The sequence below is a fragment of the Balaenoptera physalus genome, assembly GCF_965194825.1.
Source record: "Balaenoptera physalus genome assembly, chromosome: 2".
NCBI lineage: Eukaryota > Metazoa > Chordata > Mammalia > Artiodactyla > Balaenopteridae > Balaenoptera > Balaenoptera physalus.
The window spans coordinates 98,267,244-98,288,799 of NC_138883.1; the positions used below are offsets into that span (position 1 = coordinate 98,267,244).

The 21,556-nt window shown below is 37.3% G+C and overlaps 1 protein-coding gene across 2 annotated transcripts; it reads right to left on the minus strand.

The window, feature by feature from the left end:
• Nucleotides 1-449: 449 nt before the first annotated feature.
• ARPP19 (cAMP regulated phosphoprotein 19) lies at nt 450-19,025 on the minus strand. Of its 2 annotated transcripts, XM_082448238.1 has the most exons (4): nt 18,936-19,025; nt 18,659-18,713; nt 8,438-8,560; nt 450-4,554 (listed from the first exon to the last, which is right to left on the minus strand). In XM_082448238.1, exons 2-4 carry the CDS (start codon nt 18,701-18,703, stop codon nt 4,384-4,386), a joined length of 339 nt encoding a protein of 112 aa, XP_082304364.1. In that variant the 5' UTR covers nt 18,704-18,713; nt 18,936-19,025; the 3' UTR covers nt 450-4,383. The 2 variants fall into 2 exon arrangements, with proteins under 2 accessions (XP_082304364.1, XP_082304363.1); XM_082448237.1 differs by lacking the exon at nt 18,936-19,025 and having other exon boundaries at nt 18,659-18,872.
• Nucleotides 19,026-21,556: the final 2,531 nt, after the last annotated feature.

Consider the following 21,556-nt stretch of genomic DNA (forward strand, 5'->3'; position numbering starts at 1 on the left):
CTGTGATTGGTTTAATCCGTGGATGCAGAACCACGGATAAGGGGGGCAGACTGTAAGTTATACACAAATTTTCAACTGCGCCCAGGGTTGGCACCCCTAACCCCCCATATTGTTCAAGGGTCAACTGTATATATATAAAATTTCTCAGAATGTCTCATCCATCTTTCTATTTCTGACAGTATTGTACTAGAGTGTTTTATACCTGAGATGGAAAAGACTCACAATCTGCAAACATTTCATGTTACCTAAATTACAAAAGTCTTTACAAATATTAAGTTAGGCTGCTAGGATCTCATAAACGAACATTATTTAAATTAAAACAAAATTTAAGACTACAACAGTCAAATTCTTTCTGCATATCGTAGTAGCTGAAATCTAAAGGGATCAACTTCAGAAAATATACTGAAAAACAATATAACACTTAAATGAGACAAAAACTGCAAATCAAATCAATAGAAATTAAGTAGATCAATTTATTTTTGTGTATTTCACAAGTATAATTTTGGAAGGGCTATTTGACAAATATCAGCATTAACTGCCAACTCTATAGACATGTTCAACAAAAAAGGCATTTACTCTTGGCCCTTTTAATACAGGCAAGTGTCCTACTGCATCACAAATAAAAGATGCAGTAACAGATTTGAGGGTATATTAAAGAAATTAGATTTTTCTTTCAAATGCCGTTTAGTTGATAAATAACATAATACAAACATAATTAATGGCTGTCATGACCATCAGTGATTTCCAGAATAAAACCCATAGGCCTACCTACTTTAAAAGGCAGAAACTAGTAAAACAGTATTAAAATCAGTGTTTTTATCCTTCGATTAACAATCCCAGAATGAGACTTCTTTGATCCCAATTTTACAAGGTGTGGTGTGATGTCAAGGGGAGAAGGGATATGGGGGAACACTGGCACTGCAGGGTGAATTGCAGAGTTGGGACGGTGGCTCAAACTTGTCATTATCCAGATGAAAACAGTGCTTTAGAAAATTTTAAATGGGTCCTTAATTGTGTTATATTGGGAAGGGTATTAAAGCATTGTTCATTCATCAGTCCTAAATACCATTTAATAGATGCCATCAGGAGGCTTAAGAAATAAGCAGGGATGGGAGGGGGGAGAAGTGAAGTAAAATGAGGTGAAAAAGGAAAATGAAAAATGGAAGACATGTGTCTGAATGTTGGGGAATGTAAAAAGGCCACCACAGAAACTGCTTAATTTGCCACTCAGACATGCTCTTCCTATTGGATACCTGCCCCTGGATCACCAAACACCAAGTGTAGAGCACAATTCAAGTAGAGATATTTCAGCCCTGATAAAACTTCACTAATTTGGATTGAGAAAGAATACATGTCTGATTTAGTAAAAAGTATCAATAAACATTCAGAGGTATAGTTTTGTTACATCAAGTAAAAACAGCAACAAATTCCAAGTGAAGTAACAACAAGTAGAGGGCTTGATAAATAGTTAAGACTTATTTTTAGGTGAGCAGCAAAGGAATATTGAATAACTTGTAAATAGACTGCAAAAATGCTCCTTTCAGTTCATCAAAACAATCCAACAGTCCTTACTATCCCAACATGCCAATAACTATAATTGTTTTAGTCAGATGTAGCCTTTAAAAATGAAATGTTTCTCAGAACTGTATTATCAAATAGGAGCTCCTGGACATAAAACAGGTAATTGAGTTCAGACATTAGCTAGTTTTCATGAAGTATTTATCTCCAACTTGTTTACTCCAACATTCATTTATAATAAGAAGGACAATGATTAAAATTGGCCATTTCTCAAACCACAATTCTGAAACCACAGAAATGTTTAAGCCCATCTTGGTCAAAAATCTTCATTCAAGCAATGGTGAAACAGCCTGCAAATATGTCTTCAATAAACTGAGCTTTGAAGCAGAACAAAAACAGAAGAATGTAAAACCTCTATCCCAAGCACCAATAATGGAGGCTAAGCAATTATACCTACAAGTCCTAAATGACAGGTCTTTTCTGATGGAAAATCCTGAGATTTCTATCACTGTGACTTTACAGAAGGCAGGTTGGTTTAATGAGGAAATTTACTTTTAATAAAAAGACAATCAACAGTATTTTATTTTGGGCACTTACTCAGTATTTCACAGATCCTCAACAAGTTTCGAGGTAGGTTAATATTAGTATTGTATTTTACAAATGAAAACTCAGGCAGAGATTACATCACTTGTCGCAAACCATAACAGGAGTCCTACCATAATCAGTAACGTGGTCTGATCTTTCAGATTAATCTCTGATGTGTGTGTGAATTTGATGGTGCTAGCCTGCAAACAGTCATAAAAACAGAACAAAACAAAACCACTAGATATTCTACTTTGGGGTATTTTGTAATCCTTAAATAATCCTACAATGATTATACATACTTTGGAACAACCTACTTACTCCCATTACAAATCTATTTATATATAACTAATCCTTATAATAACAAATTAGCACATTATCGATTTTGTTGTTTTCTGCCTTTTGGGGTGGGTGAAGCAGGAAGATAATCAGCAAGTTTTCCTCAGAGAGCTAGGCAGCCTTTAAGTGCAGGTACTATGCTCAAGGCACCATCTATGGTGATTTGGGGTCATAGGAAAGCAGGTATACAAATGGAGTCAAGTTCCAGAAAAGATGCCTGGATCCAAAAGAGGGGGAGGCCCTGCACAAGTCAAAGATGAAGAAAAATATACTATCATCTCAGGCTACATATCCTCAGCATCATGGGAAGAGCTCCTAAAAGACCAGTAAATTTGTCCCAGTGAAGTCTGTTAATTAAAGTTCTTACTAACTAGATAAACCACAAGTATTATATTTTATTAAAGTGACATCTATAGAAACAAAATATCTAAGTATTTATTATGAATATGTTCCACCTATCATGTAAATTCCTGTAATTGTCACAAGCCTAATTCACCTAGCTCATTATAATTACTTAAAATTCAGCTCATCCTGACTAGGTTCCTGGGCCAATCTTCTCAAATATTTGTTTCATTATAAATTTCCTTTTATTTAAACAATTGTCAATTCTTAACAATACAGGATTAAGAGTGGTTAATTAACAACTGAGAAATTATAAGGAAAATATCATTATTGTGTTAGAATATACAGCATTCAACAGAGCAAATTTGAAAAGTAAAGATATAGACACCTATGTTTCTGAAGAGACTACACAGCACAGCCCAACACAATTTGAGTCAAAGAAGCAAGAAAAAAAGAAGGGAGGGGCCACAGGAGGCAAAGTATTTTATTCTAGTGTCCCCAAAATTGACTGTGGAAGTAAAAAGTTTCTACATTAAAAAAGTTTATATAAATTACATGAATTGTAATTTTCATAAAAGTCAAAATGAAATGTTCTGCATAGGACAAAAGATATGCCTAAGCAACATATCATATTTGCACAAGGCCACTGAATGTCATGGATGTGAGGAACAAATGAAAAAGCTTAAGTCTATGGCAGACTGAGCCAAGATTTCAGTTTGGTGTTCTATAACCCCAAGACTGTAAACTACTCTTACTATGCAGACGCTCTAATGACACATAGGGTTTTGTGTAGGAACTCTTGTGCTTCTGGTTGGCACATCATCTACTCTTTAATATGTGAAATTAATACAGACAGTTGTGAGAGGTTGTGCAAAACTACTGTATTTACAAAAATGGCACAAAAGTGAATTCAACAGTCGATGCACATGCACACTTCATTCACATCTTCAACAACAAAAGGTATTCTAACACTACAGAACTGAATAAGAATACTAGCTTCAACAGCAGCTGTTAAGCACTAGAGTCACATAAGTTACACCAGAATGGGCAAATATTGCCCAAGTAAAATTCTATTGTTAAAGCTGAAACAGATTTAAGGCCATTCAAGTTCAAGCACAGGATACAAATCTTTTGAAGCCCCATCTATTTGTGTTTGAAATATGTGACCTTTCTTCTAACTTGTGGTCTTAAACTTCTGTTTTACAAAATCCAAAAGGAAAATACACAAGAAATCAATACAATAGAGGTTACATTAAATAAGAGTAACATACAAAGCTATAATTAAGATGAATTAAAGAAAGCTAAAACTGTAAAACTTGCTTGTTACTTGTTGGAACCAGCCCTACACTAGGAGTTAGGTAATATATACAATTATTTTCAAGTAGATTACTTTACATTGCTCTAACATGTTCTTTTCATCAGTGCACTGTTAAACTAATCAAAACTCTACACATGTATATTCCCTTACACACACACTACCACTACCTGCAAAGCCATAACTCTCAAATGACTTAGTGAGTGAAAGGAAATAAAAAGTGGAGAAGTAACATATTAAGGAGAAATAATGGGAATTAGAAGATTCATGCAGTTCAGCTCTTTTAATCAGCCAGCCAGCTTGCTAGTAACAAGAGATGGTTTCCGTTGAGGAAGGTCCTGTGGAGTGGGAATGTGGTCACCAGTGACCTCTGTCTTATCCGGAGCTGCAGTAGGAAGTTGCTTGTTCTTCATTTTTGCTTTAGCCATGTTGTAATCCCCAGAATCAAAATATTTTTGCTACAAGAAAAAAAAAATTCAGACTAGAGTTTAAAAAGCTTTCATATGCAATTACACTGGTTTAAGATATAGATGTGACCCTGTACCGTCAAAATAAAATAAACCTATAAGTTTTTAAACAAAAACATCAAAAAAAAAAAAAAATCAACTACACGAAATAGCTATGACTCTATAGTGAGTTCTATCACAAGTCAACAGCTGAGAAGTCAGGCAAGAACCCCTTCTTCAGGCTTACTTATATCATTCTAGTTCCAGTATGGAACCCTCAATATTGATATCAACTTCCATATCAATCTATCTGGGAGCTAATAGCCCTGGACTTAAAGAGTGGGACACAAGCCTTTCACTTACTAATGGAAAAACCAGCATGAATTTCTTGTTTAAATGATTTTGAAAATAAAAACACACAATCCACCAACTTGCATTTGGGATGTCACCCACCTCCAATCAAGCTTACAATTATTAAAACTATTATTTATCGTTGCTGGTACTCTGTCATCTAAGATGAACTTTTCTGTAAAGATTTAAACCACTTATTTGAATTAGAGCAGTTCACTAACATAAAAATTAAGGTTAAAATATAAATGCTAGGGTAATAGACGAAATGAAATCATTAGAAATTAATTATCACTTAAAATACACATCCCTATCCTATACCACCATTTTTCACCTAAGACACTAAGTACAACAATCGCTCTTTTTAGTTGGAGAGATGGATGCAGTAACAACCACACCATTTATCACTGAAATAGAAACTGTGGAGCTAAAGATCAACCTTAATATAGATAATCTACATGAGTTAGTCTGTTCCGAGGTAAAAACAGATGAACTTGCCTGGGTTCTGACTTTCACCTATCATGTTTAGCCCACCTTTACTGAGTGCCTGCAATACTACACGAGGCACTGTGTGAATCATGAAGAGAGATATAAAGATGGACAACAGCCAAATAAATCCACTGTTACACTGTTTTAAATACATGAGGTGCTATGGTTATTCAAAGGAGGGGAACCTAACCTTTGCCTACAGCATAGACAAGAAGGAATAATCCAGATACGAGATGAGGGCTTGGACAAAGGATGAAGGGGGGATATATAAATATTCTCTTTGAGACTTCAGAGGTAACTCAAGTGGTAAATGAAGGAGCTAGGAACTCACAGTTTAGTTTAAGATTGCTGAATGGCCTGAAAAAAAGGTCTCACCGGCTGCCTCCCTCCAGTGACTATTCTTTTATAAGCATCTGGCCTTAGGCCAGAGTCTAAAGTTAGAAATTGCTTTTCATGTGTCACTTGGACCAGGCCTTTCTAAGACTTGCTGCAGCTTCATTTCTGCATGTTTCAAAGTAAGTGTAGTGAAAAAAAACCTCAGAACTTCTGATGTACTATATTATATTAGAGAGTTACTTCTGAAGTTTAGTAGCCTCTAAAAGAGAAAGCAGACTGCCAAATTTCTTAAAGTCAAAAGCACAAAATGAGAACTTTAACACATAGTGCAAATTTTAGGCAGATTTTCCCCAATGTAATAAAGTCTGTTTCTAATGTTACCTATTTTATAGTAACCAAAGGTTCATCACAAGGGGATCACACTTAACTGCAGAGTAGGTTACTTTGCTTGAGGAAAAGGAATTAAATTTATTTAGTGTGGTGAGAGAAAAACTAAACTCAATGCTTAATAATTATAACTGCTCTAGGTAGAGGAATGAACTAGATCAATGTTTCTCATATTGGAAAAGATACAGTTCAAGAAGGCAATATTACTTGTCTTTAACAATTTTTAAATTTTGTGTTAAGTGAAAATTTTAAAAATTAACATATTCTGTACCATCTAGATGACACTCTTATAAGAGCCTTTTCCCACTTCAATTTAAGGGCCACACTTACATCCATATTTATAATTGCACTGACACTAATGGATCACCAAAGTGACAATATTTAATTTTAAGGCCATGTTTCTTAAAACTGGATCCTCAGTTTTCTTGGGACTTCACAAACTCCACAAATATGAAAAAACATGGGCCAGACTGCTGCTTGATATCCCTCACACGTCATATTGTTAAAAGCCTAAAAATAGGTATCCGAATAAATAACATTAACAAGTACAATAAAACAGAAAGGGACCTAAAATAAATGATATCTAACCAACCCTCTCAAATAAACAAGAAACTGTTTAAAGATACTAAGATGACTTGCCAGTTTGCTATTACAACAGAGGAAAACTAAAACCCTGTGATCCAGACATTTTTTAAAAAACAAAACTCTTTTAACATAGTAAGAAATTATATCGTTGAATATAACACTTCATTTCCCTAATATAAAAGTGCTTATTCACTGACATTTTGGTAAAATACAGAATCACTGAAGAGCTCCCTTCTCAAATTCTATATAAATTTCTTGATTCAAGTGGCATTTTCTTATTGACAACTATTTACATCTATAACACCAACGCCAAGATACAATGTATATAAATTCTAACTTGAAGATACTTAAAAAGTCATAAATCGTTGAAGCTAGAGAAAAATGACAAAGTCAACAGCCCAAATGTTGGAAGAAAGGCTGTTAGCATAAGTTATACTGAAGATTAGCAAAGGAAAAAAAGTTTCCTAAACACAAATAATCAGTCAAATCCCAAATCCAAATAATAATAATCAAAGAAAATTACATAATTTCATACTAAAACCACATCTGATGGGATGATTTCAAAATGAGACTTGGTATGGATACATTTTACACAGAATGTAGAACATGTTTCTCAATGATGCTTTTTTCTATTTATCCCCGACATTATGGTCTTTGCTTTTTAAATGACCACATAATGTTCTACTTTGTTGACTTACCACAATTTACTTACTATATCTCTGCTGTTGAATAGTGATGCTGCTTTTTATTATAGTTAAAGCTACAAAGAAATAATTGTTCTAATTTATACTTCATTCATTTCTATCCTGGATAAACATTTTTTTCTGTGTCTAATAACAATATTTCCTCTGCTAAAATCCTTTATCTAGGGCACCTTAATGTTTTTCTTGTGTATTTGAAAAACCATTTTATGTATTACAAATATTAACTAACATTTTTATAATAATTTCCCCACCATATTACTTTTCATGGAACAAGGATTTTATTTTTATGTTTTGGTATAATCCTTCTTTGTCATTCTATTATTTCAAAGCTGTGAATGTCATTCTTTCATGCTATATAAAAACACCATTCTATATTTTGCCACTTTTAAAAGTAATCTGTTAAACTAAAATTAATGTTAAAATATTCTTTTGGTAGAAAGACAACTAATGTATGACATCACTTATATGTGGAATCTAAAATCATCAAACTCACAGAAAACAGAGTAGAACAGTGGTTGCCAGGGGCTGAGTGGTGGGGGAAATGGGGAGATGCTGGTGAATGGGTGCAAACTTTCAATTATAAGATGCGTAAGTTCCAGGGATCTAATAAATGGACAACATGGTGTTAACTACAGTTAACAATATTGGATTGTAAATTTGGAAGTTGCTATGAGAGTCAAGCTTTAATGCTCTCACCATAACAAGAAGAAAATGGTAATTATGTGAGGTAAAAGATGTGTTAGCTAACCTTATTATGGTAAGCATTAAGCAATATGTACATGTATCAAATCATCACACTGTACACCTTAAAGTTACATAATATTTTATGTCAGTTATAACTCAATAAAGCTGAAAAAAATATTCCCTTGAAATTTGGTTTATTTGAGAAAATAATCCACATATAACTATAGCCAACATATATACTTATCAATGCACACACATCTGGTGGTAAAGAGCTATAAACACAGACACCCATTTCACAATCTCTTTCGGCACACTGAGTTCACAGGACTTAAACATTTGAAGATTTACACATGAGAACTTACCCCTTTCTGCAATCGTTTCCTTAAAAAATCTGAACCTCCAGGCTTTTGTCCCAGATGAGGATACCTTGCTTTTAATTTTGCTTCTTCAGCTTTCTCTGGACTAGTCACTTTGTCTTCCATTTCCTGAAATAATTTTAAATAAATTACTTCTCTATTACGATACAGTTATTTTAGATAATTCCACCTTTTAAATATCTGGATTCTGGCTTCAGTTGTCAAATACCAAATAATGCAGCAATAGACTAAGAAATCAAGCACAGAGGCTTTTAAAACATCTCTGTCTTGTTTTTCAAATGATCCATGTGATAGCTCTATTATAGCTGTGATGCATGTATAACACCCCACACACTGGATAAAAATATCAAGATAGCTCAGCTCTGAAGTCTTGCTTGCCATTACTTTCCAGTCATGTATAATACATTTATAGTTAGTCACCTTCTATGGAACTCATCAGCTCTTTGCCCATATTTAGAGAACCATCTTAATACTGTTAAAATAAAAAAGAGCTTTTTGACCTCCTGTTTATTCAAAATCATATTTAATTGAAAGCTCTGAGAATCTTTAATAGAAATTAACAGCAGCTTACTTACCATATTTTCCTTGAATAATGCAGAAGACCTTGTTATTTTTAAAGGAGAGAAACATCATCTCTGTCAATCTTTACATCTGTATATTTTATTGCCTAATTTCTACCCATATTTAATGGCAAACAGTTTTCAGGCCAAACACCCCATCTTTAATGCATCAAAAATATGTTTTCTGACCAAGGACTATCAATATCTTAAGCCTATTCACTTTTTTTTTGTTTTTAGCCTATTCACTTTTAACACCAGTCTTGATATAGCTTACTTTCTTCCATATATATATATATATATATATATATATATATATATATATATATAGGCTGTGCCACACGGCACGTGGGATCTTAGTTCCCCAACCAGGGATGGAACCTGTGCCTCCTGCAGTGGAAGCGGGGAGTCTTAACCACTGGACTGCAGCGAAGTCCCCAAGAGTAATATTTTATAGGGAAGCAGTGTTTACCACTTCATGGCAAGTAGTGCAGAAGAAAGAATGAATCAAGAAAAACAGAGCTGCCTTGATAGGGGAGGCTGGGCAATGGCAAGGCACACTTTTTAGCTAATGGACTCATTTCTGCACACCAGCTCAGCAAAATTACACACCTCTGCATATCTTGATTCTTCCAGGTTATTTATGAATAGTCAGAAAGCAGAACTGTTATCCATAAATGCCAAGCCTACTGTTCTTACACAGCAGCAAGTAATCATTTATTAATCTAGGAACTCAAGAAACAACTTCATATAATTTTTGCATATATCTCCCTCAAAAGTATTTTCATACGTTTTATAATCAACTTTATTCACCTTATAGATTGTCAAGATTTTTTTTCATCTTCAAAAGCTTCCTCATGTGTTGTTACCTCTTCTCATTTTTAGTCTTAGAGGATTTTGAGAATAAAGCTGCTGCTGCTGTCAAATATACCTTTTCTATGGGGCTTCTTTTATGTGTATGCTTCCTTCTGCTTCAAGTGTTCTACTCTCTTCTTATGCTGCAGTTTCATGCATCTACATATTTTGATTTTCATTCTTTTTACAGTGGTTGCATCATTCACTCGATGTACAAAAAATTCAACTATATGTGTGCCCAGCCAGAGATAGAGACTCTAAATAGTATCGGTGATTCTGCCAGTCATTCCATTCAAAAAGGGTAGCTCAAGTGCAAGGTGTATGACGCAACCCTACGTTCCCAGGAGAGTCTCAATCCCAGAGTATGTCTCTTTCAGAGTGTAAGTGTACCAACATACTGTTTATCATTCCAGTGTTTAAAACACTCAGCCCCTATAACAGGAGTCAACTACCTCAGCTGGCAATCAACTGAAGAACCAGCGCAGCCATCTGTTCAAACACTAGACAAAAAAGTGACTGACTACCACTTGACCTACTGAGAATTGATGGGGCAGTCTCTAATGTGATCATGACTTCACTGGGTTTTTCAAGGGTGATTTCAGTTATATGTGATTTTTTGCCTTACTAACTTTAGAACCTAACCCCTATACAAGATATAACTACATTGTATTCATCAGATAAGCTGGAGAAGTAATATAAATTTAAGGTTCCCAGTTCAGTATAAGAGAGTGCGCTGGGTCACCACAGAGGCTTCACTTCGCTACTACAGCCCCAGGGTATCCATAGTGGTTAATTTATAAGTGGACTTGGGAGGGACCTACCCTTGGGTTCCACTATACAATTGTTTTTTAAATTGCTTGACCTTAAATTTGGACACTGGTTGAAAAGGACTCCAACCCGATTATAGCCTTTCAGTCCCAGCACCTTCAAATTAAAGGATGTTAACAGAGTCCTACATTTCCACTAAAACCATCCAGCTTTCTTAGGCTTGGGAAATGAGCATGCTCCACTTCTTTGTTTGATTTGAATTATCAGTTCTCTGTATCTAAGAAAGATTCCTTGGAATTTCTAGTATGGGGTAGCAACTTTCCCTAGTTTCCAGCGTTTCTGCAGATTTCCGCATTTTATATACGAGAGAAAAAAAGTTGTGCACAATATGCCATCTTATCTGGCACTCCCCTATTTTCTTAATAAGGAACACATTTATGTATATATTTACATATAATATTCAATTAAATGAAACAGTTTACTATCGAAAAATATTTTGGGCAAAACAGCACCTACAGCTGAAAATATTATTTAGATTTACAATAAATTTGTAATATGTCCTAGAAAAACAAACCAATTCTTGGACTTTCTGGCCAAATACATAGCACAATGGCAAGTCCCTGCTAGGTGTAACTTTGCAGTTGGATTCAGAATTTCAGCTACATTTAACACCAAAAGGGTGGAAAATATGACCAAAGCTACATTTTTAAAATGTAGTCAGTACCATCAAGACACGTACAGGGCTTCCCTGGTGGCGCAGTGGTTGAGAATCTACCTGCCAATGCAGGGGACGCGGGTTCGAGCCCTGGTCTGGGAGGATTCCCACATGCCGCGGAGCAACTGGGCCCGTGAACCACAATTACTGAGCCTGCGCATCTGGAGCCTGTGCTCCGCAACAAGAGAGGCCGCGATAGTGAGGGGCCCGCACGCCGCGATGAAGAGTGGACCCCACTTGCCGCAATTAGAGAAAGCCCTCGCACAGAAACGAAGACCCAACACAGCCATAAATAAATACATACATACATTAAAAAAATTAAAAAAAAAAAAAAGACACGTACAATACTTTTAATGGATCATACAGAAACATTCTTAAACCTTTTGCAGATGTATACAGTTCTAGGGCTTATTGATAAGCAAGTTCAAATGCCTGGATATTCACCAATGATCTGACGCAAGTACAGTTTGCTTGTGGAATATTAATAACACGTCAGGTGGTGGACTGTGTCCATGGGCATTCAGCCCACACTCACCCTTCTGTAAACACTCCTCTGAATCACTACAGTTAGAAGCCTGAAAGTACATTTCCCAAACTGAATTCCTATAAGGTTCCGCCAATGGTACCTACAACAGATTAAAAGGCATGGGAAAAAGAATCCATTTTATTCCTGGTGATGCCACACAATGTGCAGACAGCAGTAGCTCCTGTGTGTTCCTGCAGAAGGGCAGGCATCAAGCTCATGATTAGGGTCTATTGTAGCAGCTACCTGAGATGGGGTAGAGGATGCTGGGCTCAGAATAGTGCTCACTCTTGCAGGGTCAAAGGTTTTTTTGCAATCCCTCACCTCTGGAAACATCATCTTCCCCTTTCTGCTACTCTATCCTTTCAAATAATTTGTAACCTAATCCCCTAAATCATATCCCTTAGTGTCTGAAATACCCAAATTGATTTCTATTCTCCAGAGCAGGACATTAACTGACAAAATCAGGTAAAATAAGCAATTTATTGAAATAGTTCCTAGAAAGTATTTGTGTAATTTAAAAGAAAGGAGATAATACGTATAGCAATATGTATATATGTAAACTGCCAATTAAAATGAAAGGAATAAACTGTTGTATAACTTTTGCTAGAACTATTACAAATAAAAAGAGATCACCTCACCTCCAGGATGGTCCTGGCAGGATTTTGGGTGACTGGGGTGGACATAGGGCTAAGAGGGAGAAGTGACCTGAGAGTCTACTCCAGATGCCTGACTTTGGAGTTTGGAGAGGTCTTATGTTGTGAGAACTTCATTTCACAGTGATTTAAAATAAAAAGCTGCAACAGAAATTTTTTTTTAAAAAGGCAATTTATCCCTACAGTCATGTTAAAAAATGCAAAGAAGGACACAAAATTTGGTGTGATTGCATGTTTCTGGACATCCTTCAAAGGAATTCCTGAACATTTATTCCAGCTAGAATGAAAATACATCCCTCAAAAGGTCTGAGATAAAGAAGGAAAAAGCAAACAAAGAAATTGGTATGTATGTATGTATACTGAACAAGTCACTTTTCTCATTTTTTCCCCAGCTTTATTGAAATATAATTGGCATATTCACTTTCCTAATTTTAATGTCTTAATATGTGAGGTTCAAAAAGACAGAACAAAAATATACAAGTTTTTAAAAGTTTAAGTGTTCTATGTTCCTGTCTCATTTAGAAAAAGATTTATGATATTAATTTTACACTTTGTTTAGTTGAGGAGGCTTGATAAAATTTCAGGGGGAATCAATTTAATAACAAAATAAAGTATATAACTTGCAAACTAATAGCGGGGGTAAAATGGAAGAAGAAAATCAGTCAACTGAAAAAAAAAGGGGCGGGGGGAGGGTGAGGAGGACAAGAAAGGAAAAAAAAAAAAAAAAGACCAAAAAGCTTTATTAGGAATACAGAAGATCTAATGTTTATGCCCCTAATAAGAAAGCCTCAAAATATATAAATCAACAAAATTATAGGGAGCAACTGATAAGTCTATCAGCATAGGAGAGTTCAACAGACCTTCCTCATATTGGTAGGTGAAAAAGACAAAGTAGTCAACGTACTTGATTTTAATTCTGCATCCAACAATTAGGAAATACATATTCTTCTCAAGGACAAATGGAAAAACTGACTAAATATTAGGCTGTAAAGCAAGTCTTAACCATTTCCAACCAGGCCACAATCTACGACTGCAATTCAGAAGGTTAAAAGTCAATTATTTCAAACTGTATATATCCCTGCCATTTGGAAATTGAAGTACATTACTAAATAATTCATGGTTAAAAAAGGAATCATAGGAATAAAAAAAATTACTTGGAACTCACTAATAACAAAAATTCTACACATACCAAATTTGTGGGATACAAGTGTCCCTTAAGGGCTTATATTAAAGAAAACTAAAACTCAATGAGCTATGCATCCAACTTGAGAAGTTAGACAAAGAACGGAACCCAAAGAAAATAGGAGAAAATAAAAAGCAGAAATTAATGAAATAGAAAACAAAGATACAATAGAAAGGATCAACAAAGACGGGAAATGACAAGCTTAACCAAGAAGAAAGTATTTTTAAAAATTCAAATCTGGTTTTGAAACTTTACTCTCCAAGAGGCCTTTGTGTTACACAGAAATTTTACTACTTTTTAGAAATAGATGCTGGAATATGAGTGACTTCATTTAGCTAAGTGGTTTCTATGCTGATAATAGCTTTGGGAGGAGGGGGGGAAAAGCATCATTAGAATTCTGGAACTTTTACTCTAGGCTACAAACTAGGAAAGCAGAAATCCAGGATATTGCAACAGAGATGTATGCTTATGATGTACAAAAAACAAAAACTTAAAAACAATATTTTAAGTGATAGTTATTCTCTTGGCAATAACATATGCCCCAAAATAATCTTCGCTGTATACTCTACAATTAGCACAGGGCCTAATATTTATTAATGTTAGGCACTTGCATTTTTGTGAATCATTCTATTGAAATACACTAGCTAAGCTTTCTGTAAGTAGAAAGAGTATAAGGTATAAAAGTATATATATATGTATACATATATAAATAAACATACATATATTCAAATAATTAAGGATCATTTTGTAGTCTGTCATGGAATTGATAGTAAGTTTGAATGATTAATACCACTTTTTGGTCTTCAGCAGGGAAGTTACACAACATCAGCAAATAAAAATCTGACCTCTCTAAGTAAATTCTCAATCTGCTCAGCAATATGTTCATTGATGCACTGATTGATGAATAAGATTAATGAAAGCCAACAAATCCTTTGGTATAGTGTCAGGAAGGGACCAATACTGTTATCAACCTCTGTGGAAAAATTCTGTAGTCCTATTAAGTCCTTGCTGCTTGCCCAGTGCCTGGCATTTAATTGGTGTTCAATAAAAGTCTACTGAATGGGGCTTCCCTGGTGGCGCAGTGGTTGAGAATCTGCCTGCCAATGCAGGGGGCATGGGTTCGAGCCCTGGTCTGGGAAGATCCCATATGCCACGGAACAACTAGGCCCGTGAGCCATAATTACTGAGCCTGCGCATCGGAAGCCTGTGCTCCGCAACAGGAGAGGCCGCGATAGTGAGAGGCCCGCGCACCGCGATGAAGAGTGGCCCCCACTTGCCACAACCAGAGAAAGCCCTCGCACAGAAACGAAGACCTAACACAGCCATAAATAAATAAATAAAATTAAAAAAAAAAAAAGTCTACTGAATGAACAAATACAATGTACTCCAACTGTTTTTTAAAAGTTAAGAAACTTTCTAAATACGTGATAGTTTCACCATCAGCTTATCTTTGGAATAGTTCATGTTTAGTAGACACATATAAGTTCAGGAATAGAAGTTGTTACGTATTAAAGTCTTGCACAAACAACGGGCAAGCCTAAACACTGTTGCTATCTCAGCAATTTACTATACAACAAATGAAAGAGCTTTTTTTTTTTTGAAAGACATTTTAAAACTTTTCTGAGGTTTACTTCTAGATTGTTAAGAATCAATGGTTGCACAACAAACCAGAGGAGCAGGTTGTGCTCCAAACTGAATATATCTTAAGCCTTTTGGTTACCACAAGTACTGTCAAAACAGTCCCAGAAAAGGCCAATATTAACCACAATTTTTTAAAACTGGGAAAATGGGAAAGCAATTTATATCCACTCTTTACTGATGACATAATGAAGTAATTTAAACAGTAGTTCTCTTCCTCTTCCACCAGTCACAAAAGCACCAAGCATACCTTGTAAACTGACAAAAATATTTAAGTTGAGAGCTCTACTTGAGTTAGCCTTTCCCAAGACACCTTACTAACTTAATTTGATGAATCTTGTAACAAAATCTCTAGAAAACCTGTTTTCTAGAGAACCTACTATTAAGATCTTCTCTAAAAAAAAATTAAAAGCCATATATATGAAAAAATACATATAAACATCCTTCTACTTTCATTCAGATTTCTTAAGTGGGTCTAAGCTAAGGTTTTTTATATTACCATGGTCTATCCCTCTTTTTTTAACTGCAGTACTAGTATCGTCATTTGTATTGATATAGTGCTTTGGCAATAGTTTCAACCGAAAAGTTTGGAGAAAAATTCATTTAACCAACATTTTCAAAACAATGCCAGGCACTATCCTAGGTGCCATGGGAGAAAAGATAAAGGAGAGTCCTGAGTTTAAGATGCTCACAATGAAAACAGAACTATGTGTTTTAAGTCTCCACATGCCTCTTCTCACCCCCAGGATGAGACTGCATGCCTGTCTCAGCTAAGTGTTATTCAAAGTGGATGATGGATCCATGAAGTCTCTGCTAAAATAATGTTTACTTTTCACTTCGGTGATAATCTAAAGAAAAATATAAGCAGATCCTAGGGCTTCTGAATTGCCATCTTATATTTAAGCAGTACTATGGTACTTCTGTGTCTGAGCTTCCATTTACTACTCCAGTTGTCCAAATAATGAGAAAACAACAGAGCTGAATTTAAAATGTAAATGATGTACCTAAGACTACAGTTAAACGACCATACAGCTTACTCTTAAAAAAGGGAGAAATGAGGTATCATATGGTCTAAGGGAGTGTTAACTTGCCAAACTCAAAAGGCTCCTGCACTTTAACAATTGCTACCATAGTCTCAATACACTGGAAATTCAGTTTCAGCAAAATACCATGCCACAGTGAATTAATAATTTAGAATGTTTTTGTATTTAGTTTGTTTTAGTTTTAGAGTGGTGTAAGAGAGATAGGAGTTTATACTTATTTTTACGTTTGTAATATTTAATTAGTATCGCAGTAAGAAATAGTGGCCTATACAGTTTTCTTCTCTTAACAACAGTGCACATACTACTCAGGTAGATAGTGACTTAGCTCTTACTCCATGCCAGGCTCATCTCTTTACCTTAGTTTTTCAGAGGCAATAGGCTGACGCACCATAAAACTATAAAAGTATTTTAGCTGAATACTTTGGCTTTAATTCAAAGGTCAATTGGGTACAAAAACAATAATCTAATTTTTTTAGGTCATCTAACTATTCTTCCAAATATAAGAAACAGGTGATTTGGCCCACAGGAACACAGAAGTGACTCTGCACATTTTCCTCATGTTTAGGGATGGTATCCATGCTACAGGCACTTAACATCTACAGCCAAACCTTAATTCAAGAAGGGACGTTATATTACTAACTCACACAGCAGCCCTAAAACCAAAGGACCTGAATTAAAATTTTAATGTAGACACAAAAAGAAAACATTGAAGATAGCCTTAAACGTGTTAAGAGACATAAATATTAGGCTGTCCCAAGTGAAAGCATTTACAGCGCAGAAATCAACACTCCACGCTTTGGAAACATATTAACAAATCTCATAAAAGAAAATTACATAGCACATTATTGTGCATCAGAAGTCAAAACTGAGGTTGATTTTAGTGTTTAGGACAAGACAGCACAGACATGAGTTTGCTGTTTTATCTGGGTTCCTAAATCCTAAGCAATAATGAACACCACGATAAATATTTTACAATAAATACATAATATTTAATATTACGATTATGACTGTAATTCTTAAATTATATATATGATATATACTTTTTTTTTTTTTGCCCTCAAGTTCGATTTTTAGCAAAGTGTGAAAAATACCCAACATAGTTTACATCGGAATATTCTCGAATGATGTAGTGACTTGGCCTATTATTTGTTATTGCTTTTTTCTCCAGTTACTTTACAAGTAATATCATAACAGAACCATCCAATTCAGGGAAAGTTAACATGGTAAAGAACACATGGAATGGGTTTAAAACACTAATCAAATTTTCAGCCTGATTAGGAGCATGGTTGTAACCTTAAGCAGAAGCCCTTACAAAATCCAAGTTTTAGACCAAATCCTATTTATGACAATGCCCTCTGATTCTTTAAATAATTATGGTGGAAGAAGCAAGCACTAGCCTAGACAAATATAAAGTCTTTATATCCATAATCTGAATCACACCGACCCGTGGCCTATTTCCCTACATCAGCAAGGTATTACAAGTGAGTTTACAAAATGTTCCCATGTTTCCACGAAAAACGTGATCAAGTCAGCTGGCAAAAAAAAATTTAAATTCCAACCTTTCGAGTTTTAGTCAAGCACCATAGGCGAATCCCACTGGCTCACATTTCGGAGCACACGCTGCGCCAAAGCTGTAAGTTACCCACCACATTTAAGCCTCACAACAACTGTATCCAGCAAGGACTATTATTCTTATTTTACAGATGAGAACACTGAAGCCTGAAGAGTTTAGTAACTGACCAAGGTTACACGACTAACAGTGACTGGACCTGAAATTCCAACCCAGGTCTAAGTCACCGCCCCAACACGAGGTACCACCTTTGGAGTTAACGAACACGCAGACAATACAAGCAGTTGGACAGTTAGTTCTTCGAGGGAAAAATAAAGGTTCATGAGCCAAGTGCAGCCCACGGAAAACCTTAGGCTCCACGCATAAGGACCAAGTCACGGGCTCTTGTGTACAGTTGAGTGATTAAGGGAAACCCCGACACACCCAGGCGCTAAAGGAACGTTTCAGCCAGGACGCCGAGAACCTCCAACTCGCACCACGCCGGCGCTAACTACTCGAGCTCCTGCCGGCGGCCGGTTCCGGAGTGTCTGGCCTTGCCAGGCGAGGAGGAGCGGCACACCGGCTCTGCACCGGCGCCGGGCTGGCTCCGGCTGCGCCCCTTCGCCCTCGGTGGGACCAGGCCGCCGCCAGGCCCGGCCACCGGCAGCGACGGCCCCGGGCCTTGCGGGCTCCCCGGCCCGCTCCGCGGGCACACTCACCTTCTGCTCCTCCGCGGAGGCTGCCTCGGGGACTTCCGCGGACATACTGCTCCCTCTGCGGACAAGACACCGGGAAGAGAAGCAATTACCGGGTGGCCGAGGCCGCCCGCCCGCCGCGCAGCCTCAGGCCCGCCCCGCTCCCCGAACGCCCGCCCGGGCCGTCTCTGCCCGCAGAAATGGCCGCCGCCTTATGACGACACGCAGCCCCGCCGCGCCCGGCGGGCGGCCACCACTGCCCCCGCCGCCGGCCCGCCGCCCCTGCCGCGCCCTCACCTACCTTAGCCCGCTTCTCCCGCTCTGCGACGCCCAAGCACTTCCTTCTTTCCTTCAAAGGTCGCGGCTCGCGCCTCACCTCACATCCGTCTGCCGAATGCTTCCTGGGAATTGTAGTTTATGAGTGGAGCCGCCTCTCCCCGCCCTCGCCTGCCTAGTCTCGTCCCTTCGCTTCCAGGAGCTTTCCTATTTTCACTTCCCCAGGCTCGCCTGGTTCCGCTCTCCTCCTGGCTCTCCGCGCTGCGGTCATACAGACTTTCTTCTGGGCGCCCCATATCTCTGTGCTCCACAAGTCTCTCCCCACTCTGCTTCGCCTTCTTAACCCTATTTTTCACATCCTCAATCCTACGTCATTGCCTCAGGTTTTTACTGAGACCTTACTAGGTCAGATCCACCTCTTAAATGCTGTCACATCTCTGCATAGTTCGACAACGCACGCTTTATCATTAGACAGTATTTGTTGTGATTACTTTATTAATGTCACTTTTCCTGTTTAGATAAGCCACATCAGGGCAGGGACCTCGTCCGTATTTGCTTATGTTTTGTTCCCAGAGCGCAGAAATTCCTAGATAGTCAATAAATACCTGATGAAAGAATTCAGCTTCCACTCATTTGTCAACTCCCAGGGGTCCACTCCCACAACTTTACTCAAACTGCTGGTACCAAACTCCTCCAATGATTTTTTTACATAAATTTATTTATTTTATTTATTTTATTTTGGCTGAGTTGGGTCTTCATTGCTGCACACAGGCTTTCTCTAGTTGCATTGAGCGGGGGCTACTCTTTGCTGCGGTGCACAGGCTTCTCATTGCAGTGGCTTCTCTTGTTGGGGAGCACAGGCTCTAGACATGTGGGCTTCAGCAGTTGTGGCACACGGGCTCTAGAGTGCAGGCTCAGTAGTTGTGGCACACGCGTTTAGTTGCTCCGTGGCATGTGGGATCCTCCCGGACCAGGGCTCGAAACCGTGTCCCCTGCATTGGCAGGTGGATTCTTAACCACTGGCTTTACATTGAATCCTTATTCTACTTGACATCTGAATAGCTACAGGCAATATGTGGTGGTTCCAATGAAGCGTCTCTCAGAAACTTGGAAATAAGATTGCCCTCTAAAAGTTGAACTAGTATAAAGCAACAGATTATGAATGCAGTTCTGTGGAAATTTGGAAACCATAAAAACTCAACCAGGTTGTCCTGCGTAGACTGTCAGGCAGGAAAAATTGCACTGGGATTGCAACTTGAAAAACAAAAAGTGCACTCCTTTTGCAGAAAGAAAGGAAGGGGTTTGTCAGGCAAGGGAGTACTTAAAATACAAGGGTTCAAAAGACTGAGCTTTTTCTTTGACAAGTATATCCCTTGGGAGTGACTTAAGCTGGGCCAGCTGAGAAACTTCATAAGATCAACTAAATATTTGTTCTCATTTCACACTCACAAAGTAACCTACTGAAAATTTGCCTTTCTTTTATGCAGACCTACAGGGAGAAGGCAGAATGCACTAGTCAGGCTAACTTAAGCATCTAACAGTTTTATTTTTATTGAGTTGACATTCTGGTATATATCCTACATCAATGTATTTGTGAGCTAAAATCTGATAGATGCACATATATAGAAAATCAGTATATGTAACCTTAGATAAAGAGAATCTGTTCCTGAAAGATAGTGACACTCACATGAGGGCAAGTTTGAATTTCTGGGAGGCAGATTTTGGTCAATGGAAAATCCACAAAGGCCAATGTCCCACTGTGGGGACTGTCTGAGAAGCCATCCTTCCCCAAGTAATATTCCTTTGCATCATCAACCATGTACCTTAATGTTTAAAATTACACAGCGATCACTAATTCCCTGTTTCTCAAAACTTTCTTCCCTTGACCTTTAGGATACCACTCTCTTATTCTCTCTTACTTCTCTGGTCATTCCTTCACTGAGTCTTTCTTTACCTGCCTCTTAATGGGAGGATTTTAACAATTCTGTCCTTGGATCCCCTTCTCTTCTAGTTTTATACTTTCTGAGAAATCATTTCCATCCTCATAGCTTCAACTGCCATTTATATATTCTAGATCAGTGCTGTCCAAGAGAACTTTCTGTGATGATGGAAATATTCTGTATCTGTGCTAGCCAATACAGTAGCCACTAGCCATATATGAATAATGAGCATTTGAAATGTGACTGGCACAACTAAGTGAATTTTCAATTTTATTTAATTAAATTAAATTAGCTACAAGGATTAGAATCACTGAGAAACCCTAGTGACGGAGATTCTCATTAAGTCTGGGGCAAAGAAGTGATGTTTAACCAAAGCTCCCCCTGGTGATTCTGGTGCATACACGCACAAAAGATTTTTCAGGCTTGGAACTAGGTAGGAATATAAAAGTTTTAAAAAGATCAGGGGTCTTTTTGAGGTTTAGGTACCCTAGCTCAAGGGTTTGTAGGAGTGAGTAAAGGAGATGAGAAGTCACACCCCATCCATTCCTCAAACAGCTGAGCGAGGAAGTCTACCTGCATCATTGCTGATATTGTAGCAAATATCAAGAACCGAATACCGTTTTTTAAATTGAAGTATAGTTGATTTACAATGTTGTGTTAGTTTCAGGTGTACAGCAAAGTGATGCATATATATATTCATTCATAT